Source organism: Plectropomus leopardus, chromosome 18, assembly GCF_008729295.1.
Source record: "Plectropomus leopardus isolate mb chromosome 18, YSFRI_Pleo_2.0, whole genome shotgun sequence".
In the NCBI taxonomy this organism is placed as follows: Eukaryota; Metazoa; Chordata; class Actinopteri; order Perciformes; family Serranidae; genus Plectropomus; species Plectropomus leopardus.
In genome coordinates, this window is record NC_056480.1 from 8,992,143 (window position 1) to 9,017,981 (window position 25,839).

At 39.9% G+C, this 25,839-nt stretch overlaps 1 protein-coding gene across 1 annotated transcript in view; it reads right to left on the minus strand.

Annotated features, from left to right (window-relative positions):
* The window catches only part of rbms3 (RNA binding motif, single stranded interacting protein), a 379,413-nt gene extending 355,031 nt beyond the window's left edge, over window positions 1-24,382 (minus strand). Inside the window, exons 1-2 of the mRNA XM_042506228.1 lie at window positions 24,228-24,382; window positions 20,472-20,660 (exon numbers count right to left, since the gene is read on the minus strand). Coding sequence (XP_042362162.1) covers window positions 20,472-20,645 — 174 coding nt within the window. The 5' untranslated portion in view covers window positions 20,646-20,660; window positions 24,228-24,382. The remainder of the gene's footprint in view (window positions 1-20,471; window positions 20,661-24,227) is intronic.
* Between the last annotated feature and the right edge of the window lie 1,457 nt (window positions 24,383-25,839).

Sequence of the window (25,839 nt, forward strand, 5' to 3'; positions counted from 1 at the left end):
TTGGCTCCAACTCCAATCGGCAGTAATGGAAATACAACAGCCATGTGAACATTTTTTTATAGCTCTTTTACCAGCGCATTGCAATAATCCACTTCCAAACTTTTTTGGAATGTATTGCAGACATCAAAATCAGAATGAGTGTATATTTACAAAAAAACAAAGTTTATCACTTAATATCTTCTATTTTTACTGTATTTAATTGAATTTATGTCAAAGTGGATTTGCAAATCTTTACATTCTTTTTTTATTTACATTTTACCCTGAATCCCAACCTTTTTGGAATCAGGGTTTGTGATTTACGCTTTTGAAAAAAAACATTTTAACAGAGCTTTAAAACAGCACCTACACTTGAAAAACAAAATCATTTAATTCATTTTCAGTTTGCATGAAATTAAGCGTCTGATGACTTAATAAGAATCTAAAATAAGCTAAGTGTGAACAGTTTTTGGCCTTGTACCACAACTTTTCAAAGAAGGGATAGATTAACCTATACAGACAGTAAGAGGTTAACTTCACCATCAAAGTAATCAAGACAGAGCCCTGCGCTTTAGGACTGAGATTCATTTGGGTTGAATAAAGAGTGTGTGCGTGTGGGTGTGTGGGTGTGTGTGTGTGTGTGTGTGTGTGTGTGTGTCACATGGGTTACTCTGACACAGCCTCCGGGCCCGCAGTTCTGCTAAATGAGAAGCTTCATTTTTATTGTGATGGGAGGCAAAGACAGAGGAGACACGAGGAGGGAGGGATATTTCCCCGCTTGAAATTTGTAAATGAGATTTGCTAACCCTGGGCGCGACATTCAATCTGGGTCCCATGTTCAAGGAAAATAGTCATTTCTGTCTCTCTTTATTCTCTATCTCTGAAATCTATACACTCCAGCTAAAATAATGTGGCGCAGTCTCTGTGGTGGCCTGTCACTCATCCAGACCTGTGGGTCGTTTACCCTCGACACTCCGCTGAGCATCGCTGCAAAATATTTCTTTTGCATTGATAAAATTCAGATATCAATTAAGATATTACCTGATTACTTGTTTTATATATTTTACAGCAACACAGCTTAGAGGTATTCCTATCTAGTAATACAATTATTTAACTAAATAAACACATTTATTTTGGGGTGTCATTTTTCTTGCCCATATGCACACTTTCGTATTTATTGGTGGTTATCAAATAACAACAAAGGGTTTTTTTTTTGTTTGTTTTATTTCTTTGCTTGTTTTGCAGTTTTTTTCTGGTTTAACTTGACTAATTTGTTCTGATTTTGTTTTATTTTTTGTTGTTTCTGTTGTCTGACAGTGGATCTGTTTATTTCTATATAATTCATTTCTGTGTATAAAGTATAAAAGTCATTATGTTTTGAATAATGCCAAAATCAATAAAAAAAAAAATTCAAAGACAAAAAAACAAACAAAAAAACAATAAAGACTAAACAGCTCCTGCTGTGGCACTCTAGCAATCTTTTTTGGACCCTTGACGTGCCTTTGAAACCAACCCAGTTTCATCTGCCTCGCTCCCAAATTTGCCACAAACAGCACAATACATAAAATGAAGTTTCACTAACCTCCTTTTTTTGGGAGGGTATTTTTTTCCTTCATTAATAGGAAAGCACATGAAAAGTAGGAGAGAAAAGGGGAATGATGCACAACGGCCACAGGCCGAACTCGTATCCGTGCCGCTGCAGAAGCCTCAGCCAATGTGACACATACTTTCCCGGGTGAGCTAGAGCGCCCCTTCAGCAACATCCTTTATCTTTACGCGGCACCATTTTTCTTTTTTTCAAATTTTTGATTTTTAATTTTTGTGGCTTGATTTACTTGCCCAACGTGGTATTTTACTTGCCAAAGGCAACTATGATGATGTTGGCACCTAGTGGTTTACAGGTGCCCTGCCAATATGCGCAACAATTAGCAGGCTGTATTTTTCCATCATGTTGTATAGCCTCATGACTAATAATATCTTCTTTTTTTAAAAAAAAATAGCCGTTGTTCCTTTTTCAATGTCAAGCCCTGCGTTTATGGTGATACTGTATTGTTTTATTTTTACAACAAAAACTGTGACACTCATTCGCCATGTAAAGGAGAAACAAAAGTCAAATAAGGCTTGTCTAAGTCTTATTAAGAAGACCTATAACTTGTGTATTTGACATTTAGTAAGGTCGGCTCATTAATTAGGCTGGATAAGTACGCTAAGGAGAACATGAGAATTTGAAGTCATTGCCTTTATGCTATGTTTATGTTGTTGTATCTGCCATCTATAACAAGGCTTCACGTTATTATCCTTTAAGCCTTTGACCTACAAACCATAATAAAACAACAGCTGCATGATTCATCTCTCTCTTTTATGTGATTCACGTGCACACAGGAGAGGCTCCATACAGAATAAATGTGAGTAGCCACAGAGCACAAGCGCGCAACAAAGAGTTATCTATCCGTCGCATGAAGCCATCCCGTGTGCTAAAAATAGGTCCATTCAGAACAGCGTAAAAAGAGGATCTGCTCCCGCTCTCCTGGCACAACAGTCCGTGCTCTCAATCCACCCCACCACCCTTCCGATGGGATTTGCTAACCCTGTGAAAATGTGCCAGTGACCCAGTCTCCTAGCTTTCACTTCAAGGCCTGTTAAGGTCTCCTAAGACAGTGATTAACATCATTACAAGTGTTACTTAAATCTGCTGGTTCAGGGACAGAGAGGACAGAGCAAAGAGGTAATTATATACAGAGATACAGGGGGGAAATGGAAAGGACATGCTTCATGAGTACAATCACAATGCCATTCATGCCACTTTTTAAAGCTGAAAACATAACTTAAAGCTCCTTTTTTGTTATCATTTTGTAGTTGACTAACAAGTGCACGAAGACTGATCACAAGTGAGCAACCGAAACAAGAGAATAATTTAAATGAGCATACTTGACTTAAGGTCTCCTCTGGTAAAATACCAAAAGTAGGGATGCCCCTATTTATTGGCTTCACATTGGTATCAGTTGAAATTCGCCTTGTTGACTGCCTATTGGCAAATAAGATGACAAAATGTTTGGGACAAAAAGAGATCTTCCACCTTCGAAATGTAAGGATGCAGTGAACTCATCATGGATACATCAGGGTACACACCACATTGTTTTCCTTATAATGCTACTTGTAAACAACAAATCCATGTTGAAATTTAAAAGGAGGAGACTAACAGCTGACGGAGGTTGCATTCAGTTTTATTGTGATGTGTTCAACCCCTCCTCTGTAAAAATGAGTATTGGGCGGAGGTTAATTATAACGTTCTAATTATGCGTTCAAGTTTAATCTTGTAAAATGTAGTTTTTGGTGAGAAACTTTAAAAAAATACAGTTGTTTAAATGAGAAGTTTTTTTAGAGAAGGAATTATAATTTATATATATTTTTATTTTAAAGGTTGTTTCAGAAATGTATATGATCGAATTTGCAGTCATACAAAGGTAGTGCAATGAAGGACTGAATTAGGCGTCGACAGATTATCGACCTGGCTGATTACTGGGGTCGATATTTGGCATTTTGCCGATTATCTGTACCGGCATTTTATTTTAATGATCGCCGGTAAAATTAATTAATTAAGAAGTTCAAAGAAAATTTCAGCATGGGGGAACTTTTACTTTGTAAAACCTCGAGGAGCTATTTTTATTTTTTTTATTTTTTATTTTAATTCTCAGTTGACTTTATACAAAACATTACTTGGATCTTGCAGTATTTGATGTTGAACATTTCTGTTTTGATTAAACATTTGCAAAAGATATTTAAACAAAGTTTTATATACCTATACTGAAGGACTTCAAAACAGGTCGAGTTTTTTTAATAAGGATGGTTTCTTTGTTTCCCCGGCACAGGAAGGGCAATAAAAAATTAGATAAACAAATTAAACAACAAAACATCTGTAATCGGCCAAATCTTTATTTTAAACAACAGTATCTGCCGAGAATTTCACAATTAGGGCATCCCTAACTGCAAGTGAAAACACCTGTCAGTATTGTGGGTTGTTGTAGCCTTAAACTGTGACTCTTTACATGTTAGCTTCACTAGTCAATAATCGACGACTACTCTGCTGCAATGCAGGAAAGTGGTAATTCAATAAAGAAAGGTAGGGGACATTAGAGGAGACAGACTGCTGTAAAACTGCAGAGGAATAATGGAGTCAATGGCAGGAAGAGGAGAGTGTGATCGGGATTAGAAGGCAATCTGGATTAGTCAGAGGATCTGGGGCTCACGCTGCTGCTGCTACTGCAGGCATCGGATGACACATGCACAAAAATGCCAAGTCAGGCTGAGAGACCGAGACGAGAAATATGTCTGCAAGCCCACGTGCGAACATGTTGTCGCTTTCTTTTAATTTTACAGCTCGCTTCTGTAATTTTGCAGGCTGAAATTGTCCATTGTGATATTTGAATTTTATCAGGCAGAAATCCCTAGAGAAGAGGAGGGGATATTTGCTGCCATACACCCTAATCATGCAATGTGTAATAGCTCTTTGCTTTAATATCTATAAGTTAACAAAGCACTGGCACAATGTCAAATATGTATTCTATCCTTTTAAATACAATTGGCTCATATAACAAGCAGACTAATAATACTTGAGAAATAGCTCAATTACCACTCACTCTCCGCAGCACTCTAATTATAGCCTTAACAAAAGAGCAGCCATAATGCACTTTTAAGTGTAATGGGAGTTTATCTAATTAAGCCTATCGCACACAGACATAGGCATGCAGGCATGCACACACAGACACTTGAACACTGGTGAGAGAACTGTCATTCAGTAATTAGTAGTGGTGATGAAACCCTCTATTACCGTTTCATTTGCACGCCATCACAGGGCGCAGTCGGCTGACCTGTGTGCTTTCATGCAGCCGAGCTTTGCCAACAGCTTTTAAAACAGCAATATCTTTATGACACAACTGTGGCACGGAGCAGCGTGGCACATTAGCCAGTTTGCCTTTTTATTTTCAGTAATCAGCTAAACATCAGTACTGTATTTTACCATTATCTACTCCAGTAATGAGTGCCTTATATCTCCATTGGTGGTGTTAATGAGTGGGCAGGCGTGGTCTAACTGCTGGGACTAATAGGGCCGGTCACACAATCTAACAAGGTGTGAATATATATATTACATGCCCCAGGGAACATAATAGAGGTGTTTGCTCTTATTATCACAGAGCTGGTAGGGTGCCCTAATGATGCCCCCGCGAGCTAAGAAGCCAAGCAGCCAATCACCCACCCAGCCAGCCATCACAGTATTCAGCTCTTTGTTTTAAACCTCAACAGATGTACCTCACCCGGCCTGGACTCATGTTATATTAGAAACTAGACTTCCCGCTGTGTTAGCAGAGTTTATGAGATATGGAAACCCTTTATTTTACATTAAAAAAGTGTCTACATCTAGCATGTGTGGGAGCCAGAGGCCTGAGGATGAAATGAGGTAATTTAAATATATCCTCAAGAGTTTTACCGAGGTGGGTTTGTTTGCTTTCTCATTTTCACACAGATAAATGCCGTCGTCTGCTGCTGCCAAAATCTCCAAACTAGACACATGAGCTGCGTCATTAAATCATTTTCACACGTGGCCAAAAATATCATGGGGCATCTTAAAACATTTTGCTTATTTTCAACACTATTTTTATGGATAAGTCAAGTGGATGGTATGTCTATAACATCAGCTGTAAATGCCAACACTCACTGTGTGGTGTGCCCAGAAAATTCAGCCCCCTTAAGTGTGTAGAAATGCTTTCTTTCTGTAGGTGTAAATTTAGATCCCAGCTAGATGAGCACCGTTGTTTCCCGACCATTACATTGGGGAGCCTAACCAACCTGACTGTAAGAGAGAAAACAGTCCTCCTGGCTCTACAATAGGGGTCGATCAATATTGGTTTTTCAAGGCCAATACTGATACAGATTCTTAGTGGTTAATAAGACCAATAACCGATGTGTGGAACCAATATGCATTACAATAATAGCAAAAAATCATTTTGTCAAAATTTAGAATTTGGAATATAACAAACAAAAAACTGTTTAAATGCCTTTAGCAAATTCTTAAGCAAACATGTTCCCAGCAACTTTTTTAAAGAGTCAAGGTAAAATTAAAAAAATAAATAAATAAATAAAAATAGCTCCCTGAGGTTTTACAAAGTAGAAAATCCTCCTATGCTAATAATTTCTTTGCACTTTTTAATTAATTGATTTTATAAGCAATGATTTAATAAATAAAATACTGATACAGATAATCAACAAATTCCAAATATTGGCCCCCAATAATCGGCCAGGCCAATAATCTGCCAACCCCTACTCTACAAGATTGAACTTGGTAAATAACAAATAAATAAAGAAATAAGCTATGGATGACTACAGTACATTATGATATGTGATCATAAAATTAATTGGGAATTACGTCTTTATCATATTAACTATTTTTTCACGTTGTTTAGAGTGTAAAAAGGACTATCCACTTCAAACATTTACCGTGTATGGTTTTACACAGTTTTATTTGTCACTTATTGTTGGATTGATTAAAACCATGAAATACAATCTGAACTGCTGCTTTTCTTGGCCCTACCCCACATGACTATGATTTCAAAGTCAGTAGTAAATCTTTTGTAAACTATTGTTACTTAAAAGACTATTTCCAGATTCCTCCTTGATTAGATTAGTTTTGAATAAAATCCCTGAATAAACCCCACTAATACTTAGGAGAAAACATTGTCACTGTTGTTCTTTTATGTGTCTTATTGTTTACAGTATGCCCATTCATTTGGGCTCTCTGTGTCCAATTAAGTGAAACCACTTCTCTCACCACCGATACTTCACAGTAAAGTCAGTCATTTGTTTCCTAACACCCTGTTAAATGTTGTCTTTAAGAGGGTAAACATGGAGTTATCCATTTTACAACAAATCTAACGGATTTCAAGTTTTATTCTTCTTGGTTTCCGTGTTAGGATAATATAAACTGGTATTTATTCATTTATTTTCAAAAACACAGCAAAGCAGCAAAAGAATCATATTGCTTTTTTGCTTCCTCAAGATGTTATGAGGACTGCAAGCCAAGTCTCATCTAAACACTGGAAAATATTGATGCTAAGGGCTTGATTATAATTAATCAAACGACATTTCCGAGTGGAAACAGATTGTCCAAATGGAAATATTTGAATGCATGTGTCACGACTAAACAGTGCAGCATCTGTCAGAGCAGACAGACCAGAGCTGAGGTCACCCTCCCATGTGAATGCTCTTGTCTCATAGATGTCCTGAAAAATACAATTATTCTATGTCAGGACAATGCTACAGCAAGTCATTATCATCTAAAAACTTGTCTGAGGTTGGATTTTCCCCACAGTAGAGAGAGTGAAGGTTTGTGCAGAATCAGTTATACAGATACTGATTTTATGGGATATGACTACAAGCGTTATTCAAAGTGTAAGCGATATGGTGGCACAATGTCCTGAATATAATCAGGACAGTACACAAATCATTTCCATATGCAATAAAAATAAAAATAAAATGTCATCAGCAGATGCCAACAATTTTGAATCTGATCTACCTTCAATGTCTGCTCAGCGGCATTTCTTTCAACCAATATCTTTTTTTTGTTCTTTAGTAAAATGGCAGAAAGGCTTTCTTAAGAGTTAAATATATTTTAGCCTTCACCTCCCGGAGCTCCCCGCTTTTACGCCAACCAAAATCTGCAGCGTGACAAAGAAACACGTAATTTCACGTCATCCAGCATTTTGCTTGCGGCACAGGCACAATTCCCAAAGCCTTAACACCGTTTAACTACACACACTCCGGTGGTGAAATAGACCTGGTTGAAAATAAGCAAAGTACCCCATTCAGGCCTCAGAATAACATAAAGATGATGTTTTAAAATTGGCACTCAGCATAAGAAATGTCATGCAGAAATAAGGAAAACATATATAACAGTACCACAACGATATAAACAGCTCACTTCTTTCAAGCTTTTCAACTGTTTTTTGTATTCGGACAGTAACAACAACCACACTGAAGCCCTTTTCACCCTTTTGGCATAGGACTAGTAAGTCGACCTCATATGATTTATGAATAACCCCCCCATGTCAATGTTTTGTGCAGCGCATTTGGACAAGATTAGTAAAGTCTGTATTTTACTTCAATAAACTGACATTATCCACCAGATATAATGCACACAGTTATTTGTAAGTCCACTCTACTTAACACAGAACCACTACAGCACATCTAGCACTGATGTGCAGTCTTAACCCCCTTTTTTGTTAAATATGTGGAAAAACACTCCAAACCAATTCTGCCACACATTCATCACGTTATTCATCTCATTATCTTTTGAGAGTTCCCTCTTCTGATTGATTTGAGCTTCTTTCTGCAAATGGGTTTCCGTGCTGTGTAGAGTCTCCTGCATCCAAAACGCTGTCAAAACTTTCACTTATAATTGCCAACACAGCCTGCATTTTCTCAACCAGGAAAGAGGCAGAAAAGGAACAAAACAAAACAAAACCTAAATATGACCCCAAATCACAGAGATGCACACTGAACTAACATTATCACACAAAAGGTTTGGTTTGGGATTTTTACTTAACAAATTATGGACATGCAGACTCTCACATTATTAAGACGACGGACGACCTCCAGAATAATTAGAAATTACCAGAGGTACCAACATACCCATTAGCCCAGTGCTAATCGGGCTTAACAGTTAAAATACACAGCACTTGTAAAACCGAGGACTGCAGGCCTCTTTATATCTAACAGCTACCTAATAAGATCCTTTTCTATGATGATGAATGGCCACAAAAACAACATGCCAAATACAATTTTACATTCACATTCAGGCAGTGATTGTCAAGCTGCATATTATGTTTCTGTAAATCCACCACAAACAATCGCCCATTGAACATGTTGTATATAACAGCTTTATCACTTTAAGTGCCACATTATCTGCAGTCTGTAGCCAGAAATGAGAACATTAAACATATTTTCTGGCAACAAATAAAAACTCTCACAAAAAAAATTCCACCCTGTGAAGACCAGGACTGTCTACTGCTAATCTAGCACATTTGGCAATTCTGCAGAAGTCTTCCTTGACCTTTCCAGTGCTGCCAAGTCATCACAAACTGAGAGAGTGAACAGTTCCCAGCCTTGACACCGAGTCAGACACAAACCCCCCCGACAACACACAGGCCTCCATGCAGCTCCAGCATGGCACACACACAGCAAACATCCACGGGGTGCATGATTCATTAAAAAATGAAAATGCAAGGGGCTGAAATTTTTTTAATAACAGCGGAGGATTTTCCAGATGGCCTCCTAAACAGGGTGTTCTCATGCTTATGTTCCCATGCCAAATTGCTGGCCTACAAATCAAGTCGCACATCCAACAAATATTTCATTATGAACAAACTAAATGCATAACAACAGCAGTAGTTTTCTGGCTTTAAAGATTCTCATGGAAAAACTCTGCTTTGATGTATCCGAAACCATCATGCATTATATTTAGAAAAGAACGACAAAGATCAACACTGTACAGTATTCACATATACTGTGCATATTCACACTATCTCAACAAACAAGAATATTTTTGACCAGTTATTCTTGTCAGTCTATAGGTAAATTTTTTTAACACCTTAGTTTAATGCACTCCTAACCACCCTGGGTAAAGTGGGCGAATGTTAGCTAGCGGCGCTGCTCATTCTGCTATTGCTGCTTGTAACGCCATCCTAACCCAATGGTGTTGTTGTGAAAACATTGTCCCAAACCAATAAACCTAGGGGAAACACGTCTTGTGGTACTAGAAAACAATGCCAAAGGGGTTTTGCGACTAAAACTAAAGCTGCTTACTCACTGGAGTGGCCATTATGTCTCACAGCAATGTTGCCCTAATCACCAGGACAGTGTTACCAGCAGTAATTGTGAATGAGTAGCGCTGCTAACTAACTCCCACCTGACCCAAATGGTGCGCAGTGCAGTTCATGCTGGGCTTACGTTAGCTAACCACTGGAGATCGGAGCGTGGGCAGAGGCACTATGTATCCGCATGCTAATGCAGCTAGCAAACAGAAACTAAAAGCCACCACACGGAACCAACATCAAAAAACTAGCCGCAACAAAAGCTGTTGCCTCCTGTGTCTTGGTCAAAAAGTTGCACATGAACACACTGCACAAACTAAAACTGCGCCTGCGTGACAGGAAGAAAACGTTCCATACCAGCAGACCGCGCTGGTCTGCAATCATTAAAAAAGGGAAACTGGAAGACCATTTAAGCCCAGTTAGCCAGATTGCACACTACCATCATAAGTGAAACAGAAATATCCATAGAATATTACTTTGTACCAGTGAACAATAACACAAACCACCAGGAAACGTTTCTGCTAAAGAGCTTAACTGCTAAAGAAATCAATCTCACCTTATATAACAAGTTTGTTCTGACCTCACTCCCTCTTGACTTTAGCTGTCTGTTTACATTTATCACTTCGGTTTTTCTTCTTGGGTGCTGAGCTGAACAGCCAATCCGATTGATTTCATTCACTGAAGGGCTCCTCCTTCTCCGATTCAACATGCTGAATTGATGGGAACAAAGTTAACTAGCACTGAGGAGGGCCAAAGGTGTGGGACTCACTGCAGCAACTAGGATGACAGACAGTCACAGGCGGCCCAACATTTACGGACAGTCGATCGTTGGCTTGGTGTGTCAGGGCCTTAAAATATAAAGCATGACATTTACATCACACTAAATGGATAATGCTTTGAAGTGCAGCGCTAAAGCTCAATGAGTCAATGGAGCGCCAGACTAAAAGGCCTTTTGTATTTAATGTCATTTTGTTTTGTTTTTTTCTCTCCAAAAATGTTAAAACTGTTAAAACCAGTTAACTACCAGTTAATGTGTGTCAGGCAATCGAAAGCAAAATTAACCAAAACTGAAGTCCATAATTCAAACACACAAGCCCATGTGAAGCAACTCTACCACAAAATCTCCAAGGTGAAGGACAGACACACTGAGCACCTGTCAACCAAAAGGCCGAATGCTGTTTCTAAGCCGTTTGTGAGTGTAAGGGGCTGAAGGTCAACTGTACAGTATCTAGAAGTCAGACAGGCCTGGAGTCATGACTGGTGACTCCGCTGAGTCCAATGAGCCCCTTAGGTCATCTGTGTCGAGGGAGGATTAGGAGCGGTCGGTGATCCCATCAAAGCAATGTGTCACCAGCACCGTGTCTTACCACTGAGCCACACACTCCAGCGAGCACTGATCCCCTTAACTTACTCTCAGCGGGCCCGGCAACTAAGGCAAGCTGACAGCAGGGCTATTTTCGGGCAGAAATGAGCCCTGTTTGGACAGGGCCACAGATAGAGATGGCCCGGGCCCATGCCATCGCTCTCCATTAGAGAGAATGAAAAACACAGTGAGGAGCCCACTTTGCCACTTTGCAGCGCAGAGCAACCTTTTGCTCACGACAGCTCCCAGAAACAGATGAGGGATAAATGTGTTGTGACAGCAGCTAATAAGGTCCCTGTGATCTACTGGTAGTGTGTCAGTATGTGTGTGTGTGTGTGTGTGTGTGTGTGTGTGTGTGTGTGTGTGTGTGGGGCTGTGTGCACGCGTGAGTGCCCATGTGTCGTCTGTGTTTATACAGAGAGTATGCTTCGAACAGAGGAGTAAAATGCACTGATGAGAGATAAATAGAGCTGCTAAAAGAGGTTGTGTCTTGATACATGACTACATGATACACATTTGACATGCTTGATCATCCTCTCTTCTTTTCTATGACAGATTAAAAGAGCCAATGGACTAAAATAGTAAGCAGCAACACAAATGAAGTCTACAAATAGCTAGAGCCAGTCACAAAATGCATTAAATAGCATACCAGTCGCACTGATTAGCATTTTATACCGTCTATACTGTTGCAGTTACTAAAGAATCTTGTACAACTTCTGAAAAGAGCTATCTAACAAAACGATCCACTGTTTCTGTGGAGGTTTTATTTGCATTTAAATTAATATAGCTGTCCCTACAAGCCCACATGTGCCTGGCAAGCTAAAGTTTACAATAAAGACACTGATGCAGTGCTCACAAATAGAGGAAAGGATTACGAAAAAATCAATTTGTAATGCTCTTTCACCTTCTCACTAATGATCATCCGTCCTTAATACACAAGATCATGGACTAAGGCTTGACCCTGGTCACCAAACCAGGAGCTAACCCAATTACATCCTGCCCTGGACACTCCAGAGACGATATATTTACCTCACCTCACCTGAGAGGAATACAGTACATTCATTACAGAACGAGAGACACAAGTTCTAAAAAATGCATCTACTGTCAAACAACATGATGGATTTTTTTTAATTAGTGTCTATACAGTGCTTGAATTTCACTGACGGATTTTTTTCTTTTACCTTATTTAGGACTTATTAGTCATAGTTGCTAACTATCAGAGCTCAGTCATGGCTGGCCAGCAACTGTCATGTGTTTCCACATTGGGTGTTGATGTAAATGCTGCATCAATCAATCATTTATTTGTTTGTCTTATTTATTAATTTATTATCACACATGGTGCAACTCCAGTGAAATGAGATCCCCTTTAACTTTTGCAATGTAATTTAGTCTCTTTTTTTGCATCTTCTTACATTATTGCCTGCTACTTTATAATTTCCCATGTTTTTGGATGGTTCTGGTACTCAATGGTTTCTGTTTGTGGAATGATTTAACTGTCCACCCATCCCGACCCTCAGTCGGCTGCATGGTCGCCCCTTCTGACCACAGGCAGCAACCCTGCTCTGCAGCCACCTCTGAACAGTAAATAGCAGTCATTGCACTTTCTCCCTTTACCTCACAATGGCAGGAATATCATACAATTTTAAGAAATGCATCATGCAGCAACTATGCAGGAAGAATTGATGTGTTTTCATTCACACACAGTAAACACAGCAAACGGAACAGTTATCTAACAGCTGATATTTCCTGCTATTTACCAGAAATGGATGAATAGCGTCCGGGATTTATCCAAGTTTTGGTGAATAAAAGGATATTACAGTTTCTGGTATACTGTTCTCCAGTTTATTTTCCAGCGCCTGTACAATAGCTATGGGGATGCTAGTTTAGCTGGTGCCCATTCTTCTCCATCTTTTTCTTGATATTGAGATTTAAAAATGTCGACCTGGCTAGCTTGAAGATGGTTTCCATCATTTTTCTAATAATTTTGGTTTTACTTGGTAATTTAATGCTATAAAAAGGGGGATTTGACACCATGATTGACAGCTGTGTAAGCCAATCCGTGTGGTCACAAACAACGTCCCTGCTCACGATTGGTCGGACAGGAAACTCCACCACTGTGGAGATTGCTACTGCACAGACTGGCTACGAATAACATCACAAGCACAAGATGTAAGCAGCCATATTTGGGATGTTTTGGCATCACTTGCACATAGACGGGGTAAGTAGGGACTCATTGTCCATCTTTAAATACAGTCTAGAATTTGGCAAAAGGAGAGTTTACAGACTGGTGAGTTGCTTTTTTAATCCTGATGAGTGACTCACAACTACACGCCACCACTATCCAAACCCAACCATAAAAAGCACCAACAAACCTTGAAAAATAGACAGAAGAGCATAAATTTAGCCCAAATTTGGCTGAGCCGACACAGAGGCGACTGTAAACGTCTGCGCCTACGTCATAGCGGCTGTTAAATCACCTCAACCCATGGATATTTTAATAGTGCTCCTGCAGTGCTATATAACAGTTTTACAAAAGTAGGTTTCATCCAGCTGTCTGGTGAAATGTGGCCATACTTAAGAGTCAATGTTTAGAGGAGCTTTGAACATGTCCTCGTTGTTCTCTTTGTCTGTTTATGAAATGCAGCATCAGTGTGTTTGTGATACTGCTGGAAGAAATGTCCTAGATCCAATGACAGAGTAGAGCTGCGTTTGTTTAAAACATTGGACTTTTTTCATGACAAACATTTGAACTTGTCATAGTAGGTAGAGCACAGGTGCAATATAAAGACCACACAGTATAATCAAGACAAAATTGTTTTAAATTGTGTTTGCATTAGCTTTAAAAACCGAGCTGCCAATAAAGCTCAGGATAGAATTACAGTAATGAGATTATCACATAAGCTACACACATACAGTTAGACTGTCTCTGCCTGCAGTTCTCTGCCGTCACACTTAAGTTACATCTCACCTCTCTGCAAAGCAACCGTCTCCAAAGGCATTTTTCCTTGAAATAGGCTGCTGCATGGCAGTGAATATTTGCGCTGTCAAAGGATTAAGACATCACAGCATATCTAAAACTATTACAGCTACAATTTATTTTACTTTCCTGACACAGCTGAGCAGAGAAGCCATTAATTTTCTCAACAAAACGGAGCAGTAGGGACTTTTCAAAGGTCCCTGCTATTGTGGAGGTTTTGAACTGTGGTGCTGGACGCCTCACACAGGAAATCATTTCAGGTTCAATTTGTTGCAGTGAAATTAAAAGACAGGCAGCCATTTGCATCTGTAAATGTACAGTATTTGACAAGGTGCCAGTTCTCAATTTGTCCACTTGCAAAGAGCACGTTGTAATTTGCAGTTTAATGTGCATATTACAGTAATTTGTGCATTGCGCTGTTTTCATGATCAGGCATACTGGAATATTGAATAAACCGTGCTTTAGTAAATCTGCAGAGGCTCAGGGCAGACTCCTGGACTGCTCCCTCCACAACCAATCAGCCCACCTCCACTACCCATTCATATCCGGAGGAGGGGTGTGGGATCGATGGCATGCCGGGATGCTATTAGAGCCGAGGCAGCCAGGCAGCCAGGCAGCCACGACTTCAAAAGCAAAGTGTGGGAGGAGAAATAATACAAGGTAATTATCTGGGCCCCGCTAGCTACCACCGAGGTAATCTGTAGTGTGGAGGACGGGGGGGGGGCTGTGGAGGTGGTGTTCAGGATGTCTGTCCATATTTACCTCAACTCACTGCACTCTGCTCACTCCTGCAATGCTGATGGAGGAGACAAAAAGTTTCCCCAGCACACATTTTTGTTCATTTTTATTCTAATACTTCCCATTTTTTACTGATATTTATATTCAGATCGTGTGCAACCTGCAGCAAAAATGGTTGTTGGATACTAACCCTGTGAAACTTTGAGTTACATAACTTTTCTTGTGCTGCTTTCAGATGCCATTCACGTGTATTTAAGCCTTTGAACCCTAAGCAAATTAGTGTGATTTCTTTCAAAAACATGGAGAAAAGGGCAATAAGCAACTTGGTAAGAAATTCTCTACACATTTCAATTCAATTAGTAGATTAAGAAAATTATCTTGAAACGCTAGGAGAAAATGTCTAGGGGGAAAACATAGAAAAGTTCGGGAATAACTACATTTATTGGTAAATACCATAATTACATATTTTAAATTATTTTACATAATTATTATTTTTTGAGCACTTTTTGCAAGTCATTTCCTATTTTTCCTTTTTTTTTCAAATTTTTTTTTTAACTAATTTTCTCGTAATTCTCTTGCACTTTTTCCTAATTTCTTGCTAATTTCTGGGTAATTTCCTCTTTTGTTGCTCTTTTTAGTCTTCTTATATTTTAAGGAAATCAAGCCAATTTGCTTATGTTTCAAAGGGTTAAACAAATATCAGTTATATAAAGTAAGACAATTCTTCAAATGTTTAATTGCAGCCGATTTTCAGAGTTTACAGGCAACAAAACTTATTGCACTTCATAAAAAGACAAAAAAAAGAAGCAATCAGAGTGAATCACATCCCAACCTGTCACACTGCCACTGAAGCCAAATTGCCGAGCAAGGTGAGAAGCCATCTGCTTTTCCAGTTAACTTAAAAGTCATGATGAGCAAGAAGCAATTACGCAAATGCTCTGAGAGCATCTGGACAACAAGTCATCACAAAGTCAAGAAAGTTCCACTTATCTGACTCGAGCGCACACAAGTGAATTTTATTGGCTAACAAACATGAAATTCATTCAAATCCTGACTCAATAACATCTGCATGGATTTTAATTTTCTGATCGCTCATTTAGAAGTGCACACAAAATCTCCATTCAGAGCTATTCAATATAATTTGCTTCCTCTGTTCCTGAATGATTCTCATTTGTGTAATCAAATATAACAGCAATAATCACTGGTACAACTATTCCACTCCACGCCTAAAAGCCCAATCTCCAATGACTCATTTCTAATAGAAAGAAAACACAAATTACCACAGCGAGGAATAGATCAGTCCGTTTTACATACATATGAGATGAAAAAAACTGTGTGTGGAAATAATGTGCATGAGCACAGGCAAAAACACACCCGCTGTTAAAACAGAGAACAATTATAAAAAGTGCAGGATCAGCAAGCTAACTCCTACGTGCGGCCATAGGCTTTGTGCTCGTCGACTTGTTTCTGCTTCCAGTGCAGTTAATGAGTTAAAGGTCAGTAGGCTGTTGTGACACCAATTAGTGCAATATTTCAAATCAGCAATGTAGCTCATCATCAGTGGTGGTCAGCTCATGCTTTTAAGATTTCAACAAAGCTAATTGTAGAATAATGAGCACAAATCGATGCTATCACGGGACGGATGCTATGAGAAATAATCCCCTTGGGGTGGTTTAGAGGTCACGGGCTGCACTTCAGTCAGTGTCACAGATCAACACAGGGGTCAGGGTACAGCGAAGGTGCAGGGGTTATGTTGAGGTTAAAGTGCAGAGTCAGCTTTAACACCTTCTGCTCAACCCTTAAAGGAAGACGTTACCTGATCTTCCTTGAGAATTTTACTACAAAACATGGTTGCTGAGGGAATTCAAACAGAAATGTTTTTTACAAATTCCAAAATTTGTTAAGTCCCAGTGCAATCCAAGCACTCAATATGTTGGCAATTTTGTATGCAAGATTTCCTACATATTAATTAATAACTCATGACAAGTTTCGCCGAATTTAGAGGGGGGCACAAAAAAAGCATTTTGAAGCCTTGGGTTTGGCATTGTGGCAGTCATTGTCTTGGATTTTTTGGAGCCAGAATTGACACACGGTGACCGAGAGAATGGAGCTGTGGAGGAGCCAGGGGTGAAACTGACCAAATAACTGTCTGCATGTTCTACTACGTTCATACTACCATACTATATAGTATGCCAGAAAAGGTTAAGTATGTCTCAATACATAGCATGTCAGATGCAGTATGCCAAAAATACCAGGATGTTCATTTATATTTTGCAGTATGCAGGTCAGCATGTTCTTCTGGCTTTCCTGACCCACAATCCTCTGCACAGCAAAACACGTCATATCGACTGAGCTGACAACTTGTTGACAAGTTGTTGACAGCTGGCAGAGTTTTTTGAGAACATATTTTTGACAACAGCCAAATAATTCATAATCAAAACTTTTCCAAAACATTATGTTAATGCCAAACCATTTCCAGGCCTGGAAAACATTTTTCTAATTTTCTAACTTTTCCAGAATTTCATGACCACGGGAACCTTGTGTGTGTCAGATATTCAATCCAGGGTTATGATTAGTTCTGCACACTTCAACCTCAATAGCACAGCTTCTGTTTGGTCAACTGATAAAATGTTGACAAGAATCAACCAAGCTCCATATGACAAGAGTATGCCGTGAATCTGACGCCAAAAATATGAAAAAAATATCATAGCAAGGATTCTGTGACCTATTTTATGCGCTCCTTGTCATCAATAACTTGCCTCACAAGACACGAAAGCCCCCGTACAACCAAGGTTTCTAAAGATAACATCACAACCAGGAGCACTTGGGGATTAAGTGGTCACTGAAGGGTTCTTCATCAGTACACTGCTGTGAGTGAAATTAATTTTCAAGCTCAACTATTTTTGTCCCTGGGTATTCAGATTCTAGAGACAGTCTGGGGATTCAAACTGACAAATATACTTTCACCAGCTGACTTCCTTTAAGCAACAGCTGACTGCACTGTGAATGACCCGGTACGCCACAGCAGCTCTGAGCCGGAGCCCTCGGGTCAGACTGTGCCACCTCATTCTCTATGATGTATCGCTAATAAACAACAGGGCAGGCCAGAGGCAAGCACCTTTTAACAAGGACAAAAACACTGGTCCACTTCCACAGATGACACCTTGATGAATAAACTCTCCAGACTAATCGATGACACCATGGCAGCAGGAGCCAGCCTGCCAACCGGTTGGTCAGGCAGCGTCACGGCACACACACTCTCAGGGCCACCCTCACTAGAGTGCAGCAGGTGTCGAATCAACTGCTAATTGACCAACAAAGAGCTCAAAAATGAAAAAATACACACACTTACACACATAGGTTCAATGACAGGGACAGTGGCCTTGTTGTCTGTTGTAAGTATGTGTCTGCCACTTGGGGACACCTACTGTTAAATTAAAAAAAACAAATGTTTGATGATGCTACTGTGAGCTAGCTGCTAACACCTTCATGCGTCATTTCTTCACAATGTGGCACCGACAAACAAAGACAGACAAATGGCCTGTGTTCAACATAAACACTGTGTACAGAAGCTTCTGCAGCAGTAACAATCATCATGACAGCTTTTATTGTAAGATGCACACCATAAGGATGTGATGCACCGATGCATCAGTGGGCTGCACAAGCAGACGTGGATCGACAGTGTGAGCTTTAAAAAGCATAACTCTGAGGTCTGATACAACTTTTCAAAACCAATTGTTGGAACCAATTGTGTGAAGGCCTGCTTGTGTGTGTGTGTGTGTGTGTGTGTGTGTGTATAAGTTGTGCTTGTTTCATTGAGCCAATTACGCCTAAGAGAGGGAGCGATCTTTCCTCCAGCCTTGTGGAGAAGGGTCTATTGAACGTCTGTGGTAAAGGATTTCTATGAACTGTCTGAGAAGATTTTTTGAAGTGCTCTTATTTCTCTTTTAATTTGCATGTTAACAGTAAATTATATTAACTTACTAAAGGAAGACATGAATAGCTTAAAAATTTTGTTCATCTTACTATTGCAACACTAACTATCAGACAGTGACAGTGGGCATAAGCAATTGGTCATTTTTTACAACTCCACAGCTACATTAGATATAGTTTTTTCACTTTTCACAGAAAATACATCAGTAAATACCCCACTCATGAATTTTAAATCCTTAAAGGTGGTTGCTATGAAGTGGCTAAATGAGACTACAGAGTGTCATCTCACTGTACACTGTTTTCCAGCCACGTAGTCGTAGCAACATTGAGTCATGAACATAGTGAAGTTCATTTATAGCCCAATGTTAACTTCTGCTTTCGCCAGTTGCATTTAGGCTTCAAAAATGTGTGATGATTTTCTTGCTGAACACAATGTGTAAGTATCGTAAACTTTTGTTTGCCACAAATCTCGTTTTTGGTGAAAACCCAAAAACCAATGGACAAATCCCACTAGCTTTTTGACAAGGGAACCAGAGGGACACTGCCACTTCCACATCGGCCAGCAAATAAATGTCATCTCTGCAGCACTCTATTCTGTACTTGACTAACTGCTGCAGATTTAATGACAAATTGATAAAAAATATCCACAAGACAATTCACACAACCAGCAGCACATCCTTTGCCAGTTAAGGCTTCCTGCTTTGACAAGCTGCCATCACACCTAAAACAATTATTTTACATTTTCAAGAGTTTCTGATGTCATCTAAATGCTTCAAAAGTCCTTTTACCTTGCCAAGATGAAGACCCTGAAGCCTTTTGTCAATTGCCGTTTGCTCAAAGTCTGCTCAAAGGACTCAAAATTGATAGAGCAAGCCATGACAAGCATCCCATTCAGAGCTGCCAGTAGCAGTCAGTCCAGTCATCTAGTGAATGTTTTTGTATATCTGTTGTGTTTATTTCTCTCCTCTCTGCTCCAAGGCCTATAGAGCCTCTCGGGCTGATTGACGGAAAGAGGTTCTGGCTCCTGCCAGAGAAGCATGATTGACGTCCCTGAGATGGAGGAGAGCCAGCGAGGATTTTACTGTCACTCTTGGACGTGCAGAGGGCTCCAAGATGGCAGTGGGTTGATATGTTTGAGAATCAGCACTCACACGTGGAGACTGCACAAGTATGTTGATGCCAAGCAATTCCGTGTGCACATATCATAGCCATAGTTTGTAGTATGTGCTGACGGTTCTCGTGGCAGCCTAACTACACTTTACCTAATTCCTTTAAAACCACCAAACCAAAAGTACCTACAGTTTCACTTTGCCTTGCAACGACATTAGTGAGCAGACAGGTCCTTCCAACACTGGACAACCCATAACTCTCTGCAGTTATTAACGCTCCTTACTGCATCACATCCCTAACAGCACAAGACATGCAAACTGCAACGCAACATGGCTTTTCAGCACCCCAAGAGATAACACTATGAATAAGTAAGAGTATCTCTGCGTGAAAGAACGGGATATATCACCCAGAATAGCTCAACAGACAGGCAGGATCTCATCACTCATCACACATATAGACACACCCATGCACACGCACAGTGGCTGCAGATGTGCAGCAGTCTGTGACTTACTTTTCTGTCATCTTTCTGGTTTGCTGGCTGCGCATCCTTGCTGTGGTTGTCAGCAGAAGGCCTGCCGCTGGCATCCGTCTGTCTGTCGTCAAATTCATTCTGCTGATTGGCCCCTGACCGAGGAGAGCCCAAAGGACGTGGCTCCGGCTGCTGAACACCACTCTGGACCTCCATCTTCCTCCGCAGTGCCTTGAAAAGGAAGAGCAAGATGGAGGAGAATAAAGCAGACAGGTTGACTGCACACAACAGATTAATAGATTTGTTCTTACAATCATTTCTCTCACATACACACTGATCTGCATTTACTTCATCAACTGCTGGTTTCTACTGCTGATGAGCGCAGGAAAGATAATAAAGAAATGTCGGCTGAACTTTCACCAGATGATATAAAGATGGAGTGCAGTTAGAAACACTTTTGCAATAAATCTTTGTCAAGAAACTTCACAGGAAAAGTAGATAACCCTACCAAACATTGCATCAAGCATTTGTGTGTAAACCATTGGGCTGTACAAAATACACAAACACTCTTGCTGTCAGTAGTAAAGGGTAATATATCTACTTTAAAACCCACTAAAATATTTATTTACAAAAGTACTATACATATAAATCTAGGTAGCTTCATAAACAGAAGATAGCAGACATCAACATTATATGCAAAACTGTTTCGATACCAGTAACAGGCATGCCTCAAATACTGCCTAAAATGCTGGATCAGGCATCGGGAGGCACACAAGTCTATGCACTGATCCACAACCATGTAATTTATTAACAAATTTAAAAGTGGTTTCACACAACGGCATTTTACCGAAAATCAATTCTTCTTTGCTGCTCTAAAACAGTAGCCTACAGACAACAGCTATGCCGTACAGCAATGATATTTCAAATCCATCACGGTAAGTAGCAAATGGACCTACACCACGAGTCACATTCACCCATTCATACACTGGTGGCCAAGGCTACCTGCTATAAGGGGCCACCTATTATTCAGTTTATCTATCGTTTTCTATTTTTCTTCTTTGTAGACCTTTTTTCAGGTAATTTCTTTGTTTTGTTTATAAATCCCAATATTCAATCAATTTCCTTACAACTTTTTGCAAATGCCTTGTTAATTTGGGGCAATTTTTTCTCTTTGTGTAATTTCTTGTGAAGTTGCAGAAGAAATCCTATCAATTTCCTCAGATTTCAATGAGTTAATAATATGCATCCAAAGCACTGATTTAAGTATGTAGGTTATTTGCATATTTGTTTTGTTTGTGAGACTGCACCAAAAGCTTCAGCCACCTATAAAAATCAATGTAGCTATGTAATGAAAAATGTTGGTAAAACAAATAAAATGTTCACTTGTAGCCTTTGGATTCTTTTTTGTCATCAAGCCTATACACTGAATAATCAAGCACTACTTGCAGTTTTATTTTTTTAAATGTCTGTGCATAACAAGACATAAGCCTAATAAAGAATAATGTGTTGGTCCAACATTATTATTATCACAACCAAATCTTTATAATAAAATTAACTAAACAGATAAAAATCGGCTGTTCAAGAACCCCTGCATGATAAGTCATCTATCACTGGAACAGCAATATTCTTTTCTTTTAATAAAGGATGATCCCCATCCTGATATAGAAAAGTAAGCCCTGAGTGCCCCAGGTGTAATTAATAACATTAATGACGGCTGTATTCCATTTGTATGTGCTATTTCCCAGACTCCTGGTAATGTGCACATTGGCTCACTGTCACGGCTTACTGGAGCACATGATGGATTTGAGCCATTGTTAACAAAATTTTGTTTCACCTGGGCCTTTGCTGCTATGACAAGTCAAAATATCTGCTGTGGAAAAGGTCTATATAACCAATTATGTGGTTGCCCTTTACTGTACATAATATGGGTCAGTTCACTCAGTTAAAACGGAAACCTGCCTAACCCAAAAACAACAATACAACTGCACAAGGTTAACCCCTGACAACTTCAACTCGACTCTTCAGCAAGTAAGAAAGCAACTGTATGCAAACGCTTCTTACATGCATTTTGACTTTCCAAAATACATGTTTTTAGAGGAATGTATCGTTTTTTTGCTTGTCTTTTTAAAATAAAATTAAGCAATAGATAAAACACAAAATTTCTAGTATTATTTTATTAGGTTTAGGCAATAAGAGCACTTTGTTAGGTTTAGAAAAAAAAGGGTTGGTTTTAAATTCAGATAAAAAATAAACACTGGGCTGTGGCATAAAAGTCCAGACTTTGTCTGAACCATTCACAACGCATCTTGTCCTGCCCTCCCTATATGAACATTCTTGCTATTTATATTTAAGTAATCCCTGATGGCGATACCAACTGCCACCCAGTTCGTATAATGCCTCTGTACTTCTGTGTCTGACGCCAAGGTCAACTGCAAAAGCAGCAGTATTGGACAAACTGGGCTGTTGCCCACTGCATCTAAAACTGATGTGCCTGGTGTGTATCGTACCACCATGAAAGGAGGCGGCCTCACTGACAGTGCAACTGTCTATGGACTAGCCACAGAAACACCAGTTTGTCACAGCCTGTCATGTTTTTTTTTCACGTTTGGTGTTGTGCACCTGGAACACTTGGAAGTCGGAAATTTTAACAAGTAAATTCCAACATTCAACTTTGAATGAAACGCAGCACATCTGTTCTGGTTCAAGTCTGTGAGTAGTTGAAGGTTATTTCATGTTGATACAAAAATGTCCCAACTGACCCCAATCTCCCCTACATCACAAGAAACACTAACTTACTATCTAAGCCCGTTTTCGTCAAGCAACCCAAAGACTGGATACAAAACAACATTAAAAACCTGATAAACTACGAAAAGTACGTTATCTTAGCATGAAAAGACCTTCCTTACTGTTGTGAAGACTATATCGCTATGCAACATTGTGGTGCTTGTGATTAACTTTCAGTGCAATATATCAGAGGCAAGTGCACACTGTTCTTAAATCCCCAAACAATAAAGCAGAGATAAACAAAGTAAGGAGAAGTCACCTAGTCCGAAGGACAGATCAAGAAACTATCCATCAGCAGCCCCGCAGTGATGTTTAGTTGCTTCATTCTGCATTCTGGAGTCATCAATAAGTTATGAGGTCAGTTGGTCGCTCTCACAGCTTAGATGGGCTGCCTCATAAATACATACATGCCCTGAAGGACGTTGAGATAAACATTTTAACGCCTCAGAGCAGCGAGACTCCGCAGAACCTGGAGCCTTGACATCACAGGTGAACGCACCTGTTGGTCCGTGTAATTAACCCCAGTGACGTAGGCTACGGCGTGACGTAAGTGTTCTGTAGCATCTAATGTTACAAAAGACACTTAATAGGTGCAAAAGTGCAAAACTCTGACTGGTTTGACATTTATTTTTTAGTTGAATTATTTAAACATGTATGTATTTGTACTAGGACTAGTTACCGAGCAGGTAAGGCCCAGGTCAGCACTAAATTTTAGGTTTAAGAGCTGCAAAAACGTTCAAAGTTGGCTCCTTCCTGAGTTGCTAATGTGCACCCGCTTGCTTTGCCTTCAGTGCACGCGTATAAGCAAATGAGGATGCAGTTCAATTGATGTTTCTACATCTAAAAACAACTCCAACAACATGATATCTCACATTGCCACTTATAAACATGATAACGAGGGGTTATCGCCGCTGACAGGGCTCCTCGCGCTGTGTCTGTGTCATTACGGTAGCTTCAGCCGCGCATGGCGGCGGCACACCAACATAAACAAGTCGCAAAAGAATGCCGAAATACCTCTGTCACTTCTTGGCTCCTCGTTATGTCAGAAGCATATCAAGAGGAAGATGCGGTAGTGCAACTTGCTTTACATCTCTGTTGTTGTTGCTGTGACGCGGAAAGCCACGGCAGTCTGGGGCAGAACAACAGGCAACCGGCTCATTTGAGTTGTATGAGAAGTTATTCCGTCAGAAACTGGCAGAGACGCTGCGAGACACTTGAGTCAACGCCGAGGAGGCAGAGCACGGTGTCACAGAGCTGCACAACCCGCTGCTGCTCGCGCTGCTGCTGTCACGGCGGGCGTGTCCCCGCGAGCTGTCACCAAACACTCCTCCCTCCCTCCTCCCGCCTCCCGGTCACACCGAGCCCGTGTCAAAAATGCTGCCTTCAGGTGCTCCTCCAGAGATCCGGTATTCTACAGACTACAAGTTGCTGATGACTTTTTCGTTTTGAAGGAGCTATTTAGAGCATTAATATAGCAGAATTTGCTGTTTTGACCCTCTATGGTGAGAAATTCAAAATAAGACACGCACATCCCTTAGTGGGCGCTGGGTCCAAGATGGACAGGTGTAACAAGATAGAGATCCGCACACCAGGAAGCTCCCATTAAAGGATTTTTTTTATTCTGCAAAACAAGTGACATTTCAAGCGTTTGCTCTTCCTCAGACTTGTAGGTTTATCAGGGTGACTTCTAGCTCACCTGGGAGAGTGCACACTCCAGGCAGCGTGCACTCTCCCAGCGTTGCAGGCTCGAGTCCGACCTGTGGCCCTTTGCTGCTTATCATTCTTCCATCTCTGACTTATCTTTCATGTCTATATTTCAAACTGTCCAATCAATAAAAAGGGAAAAATGCCACAAAAGTAAGTAAGTTAAAAAAAAAAAGGTTACATAAATAACCATGTGACTCAACACAGCTGAGGCCCTTCAACCTCTGATGAGGTACCAAAGTAGAAATAAGCAATTTGTCAAAGTGAAATTACATAATACATTAAAACAAATATCTTTTGAGGAGCACAAACACACATAACATGCACATAACATCCCCTTTTTATAGAACTGAATAACTCATTAAAACCAAACTGATTATTAAAAAAAAATCACTTGAACAAACATCAGGGTAATGAGAACTACTTTCAGTGACAGAAATCATCTTCAGGAAAAGCTTATTTGGCATGTACATTAAGTTTTTAGTTTGGTCCATGTTCCATTCACCAACATGGAGGGGTGTGCTGTATGACCTATACTGAGACACCAGGGGGCGATTCAGATTGAAAGCAACACCTTGGAGGACCTGTCATGTTGTCCATCTTTATACAGTCTATGATAAACACAATTAGCTTTGTTAGCACTGTTGTCATTCAGAATCTGTCTCTATAGTTAGGAAAATTAAGAGCGCATGGAAGCTCACCTGGCAGAGCAGGTGTCCCATGTACAGAGCCTGTAGCCTTGCTGCATGCGGCCCTTTGCTTCATGTCGCCTTCCCTCTCTCCCTTTTCACATTTTCAGCTGTCCTAAAGGCAAAAGCAAAAACATCTTTTAAAAAAGTTTAATCATTCAGATACAAGAGAAAGGTACTAGTTGGAAAATTCTTACAGAAAGTAATAGGTCTAATGTTTTGCTAGGTGGCCT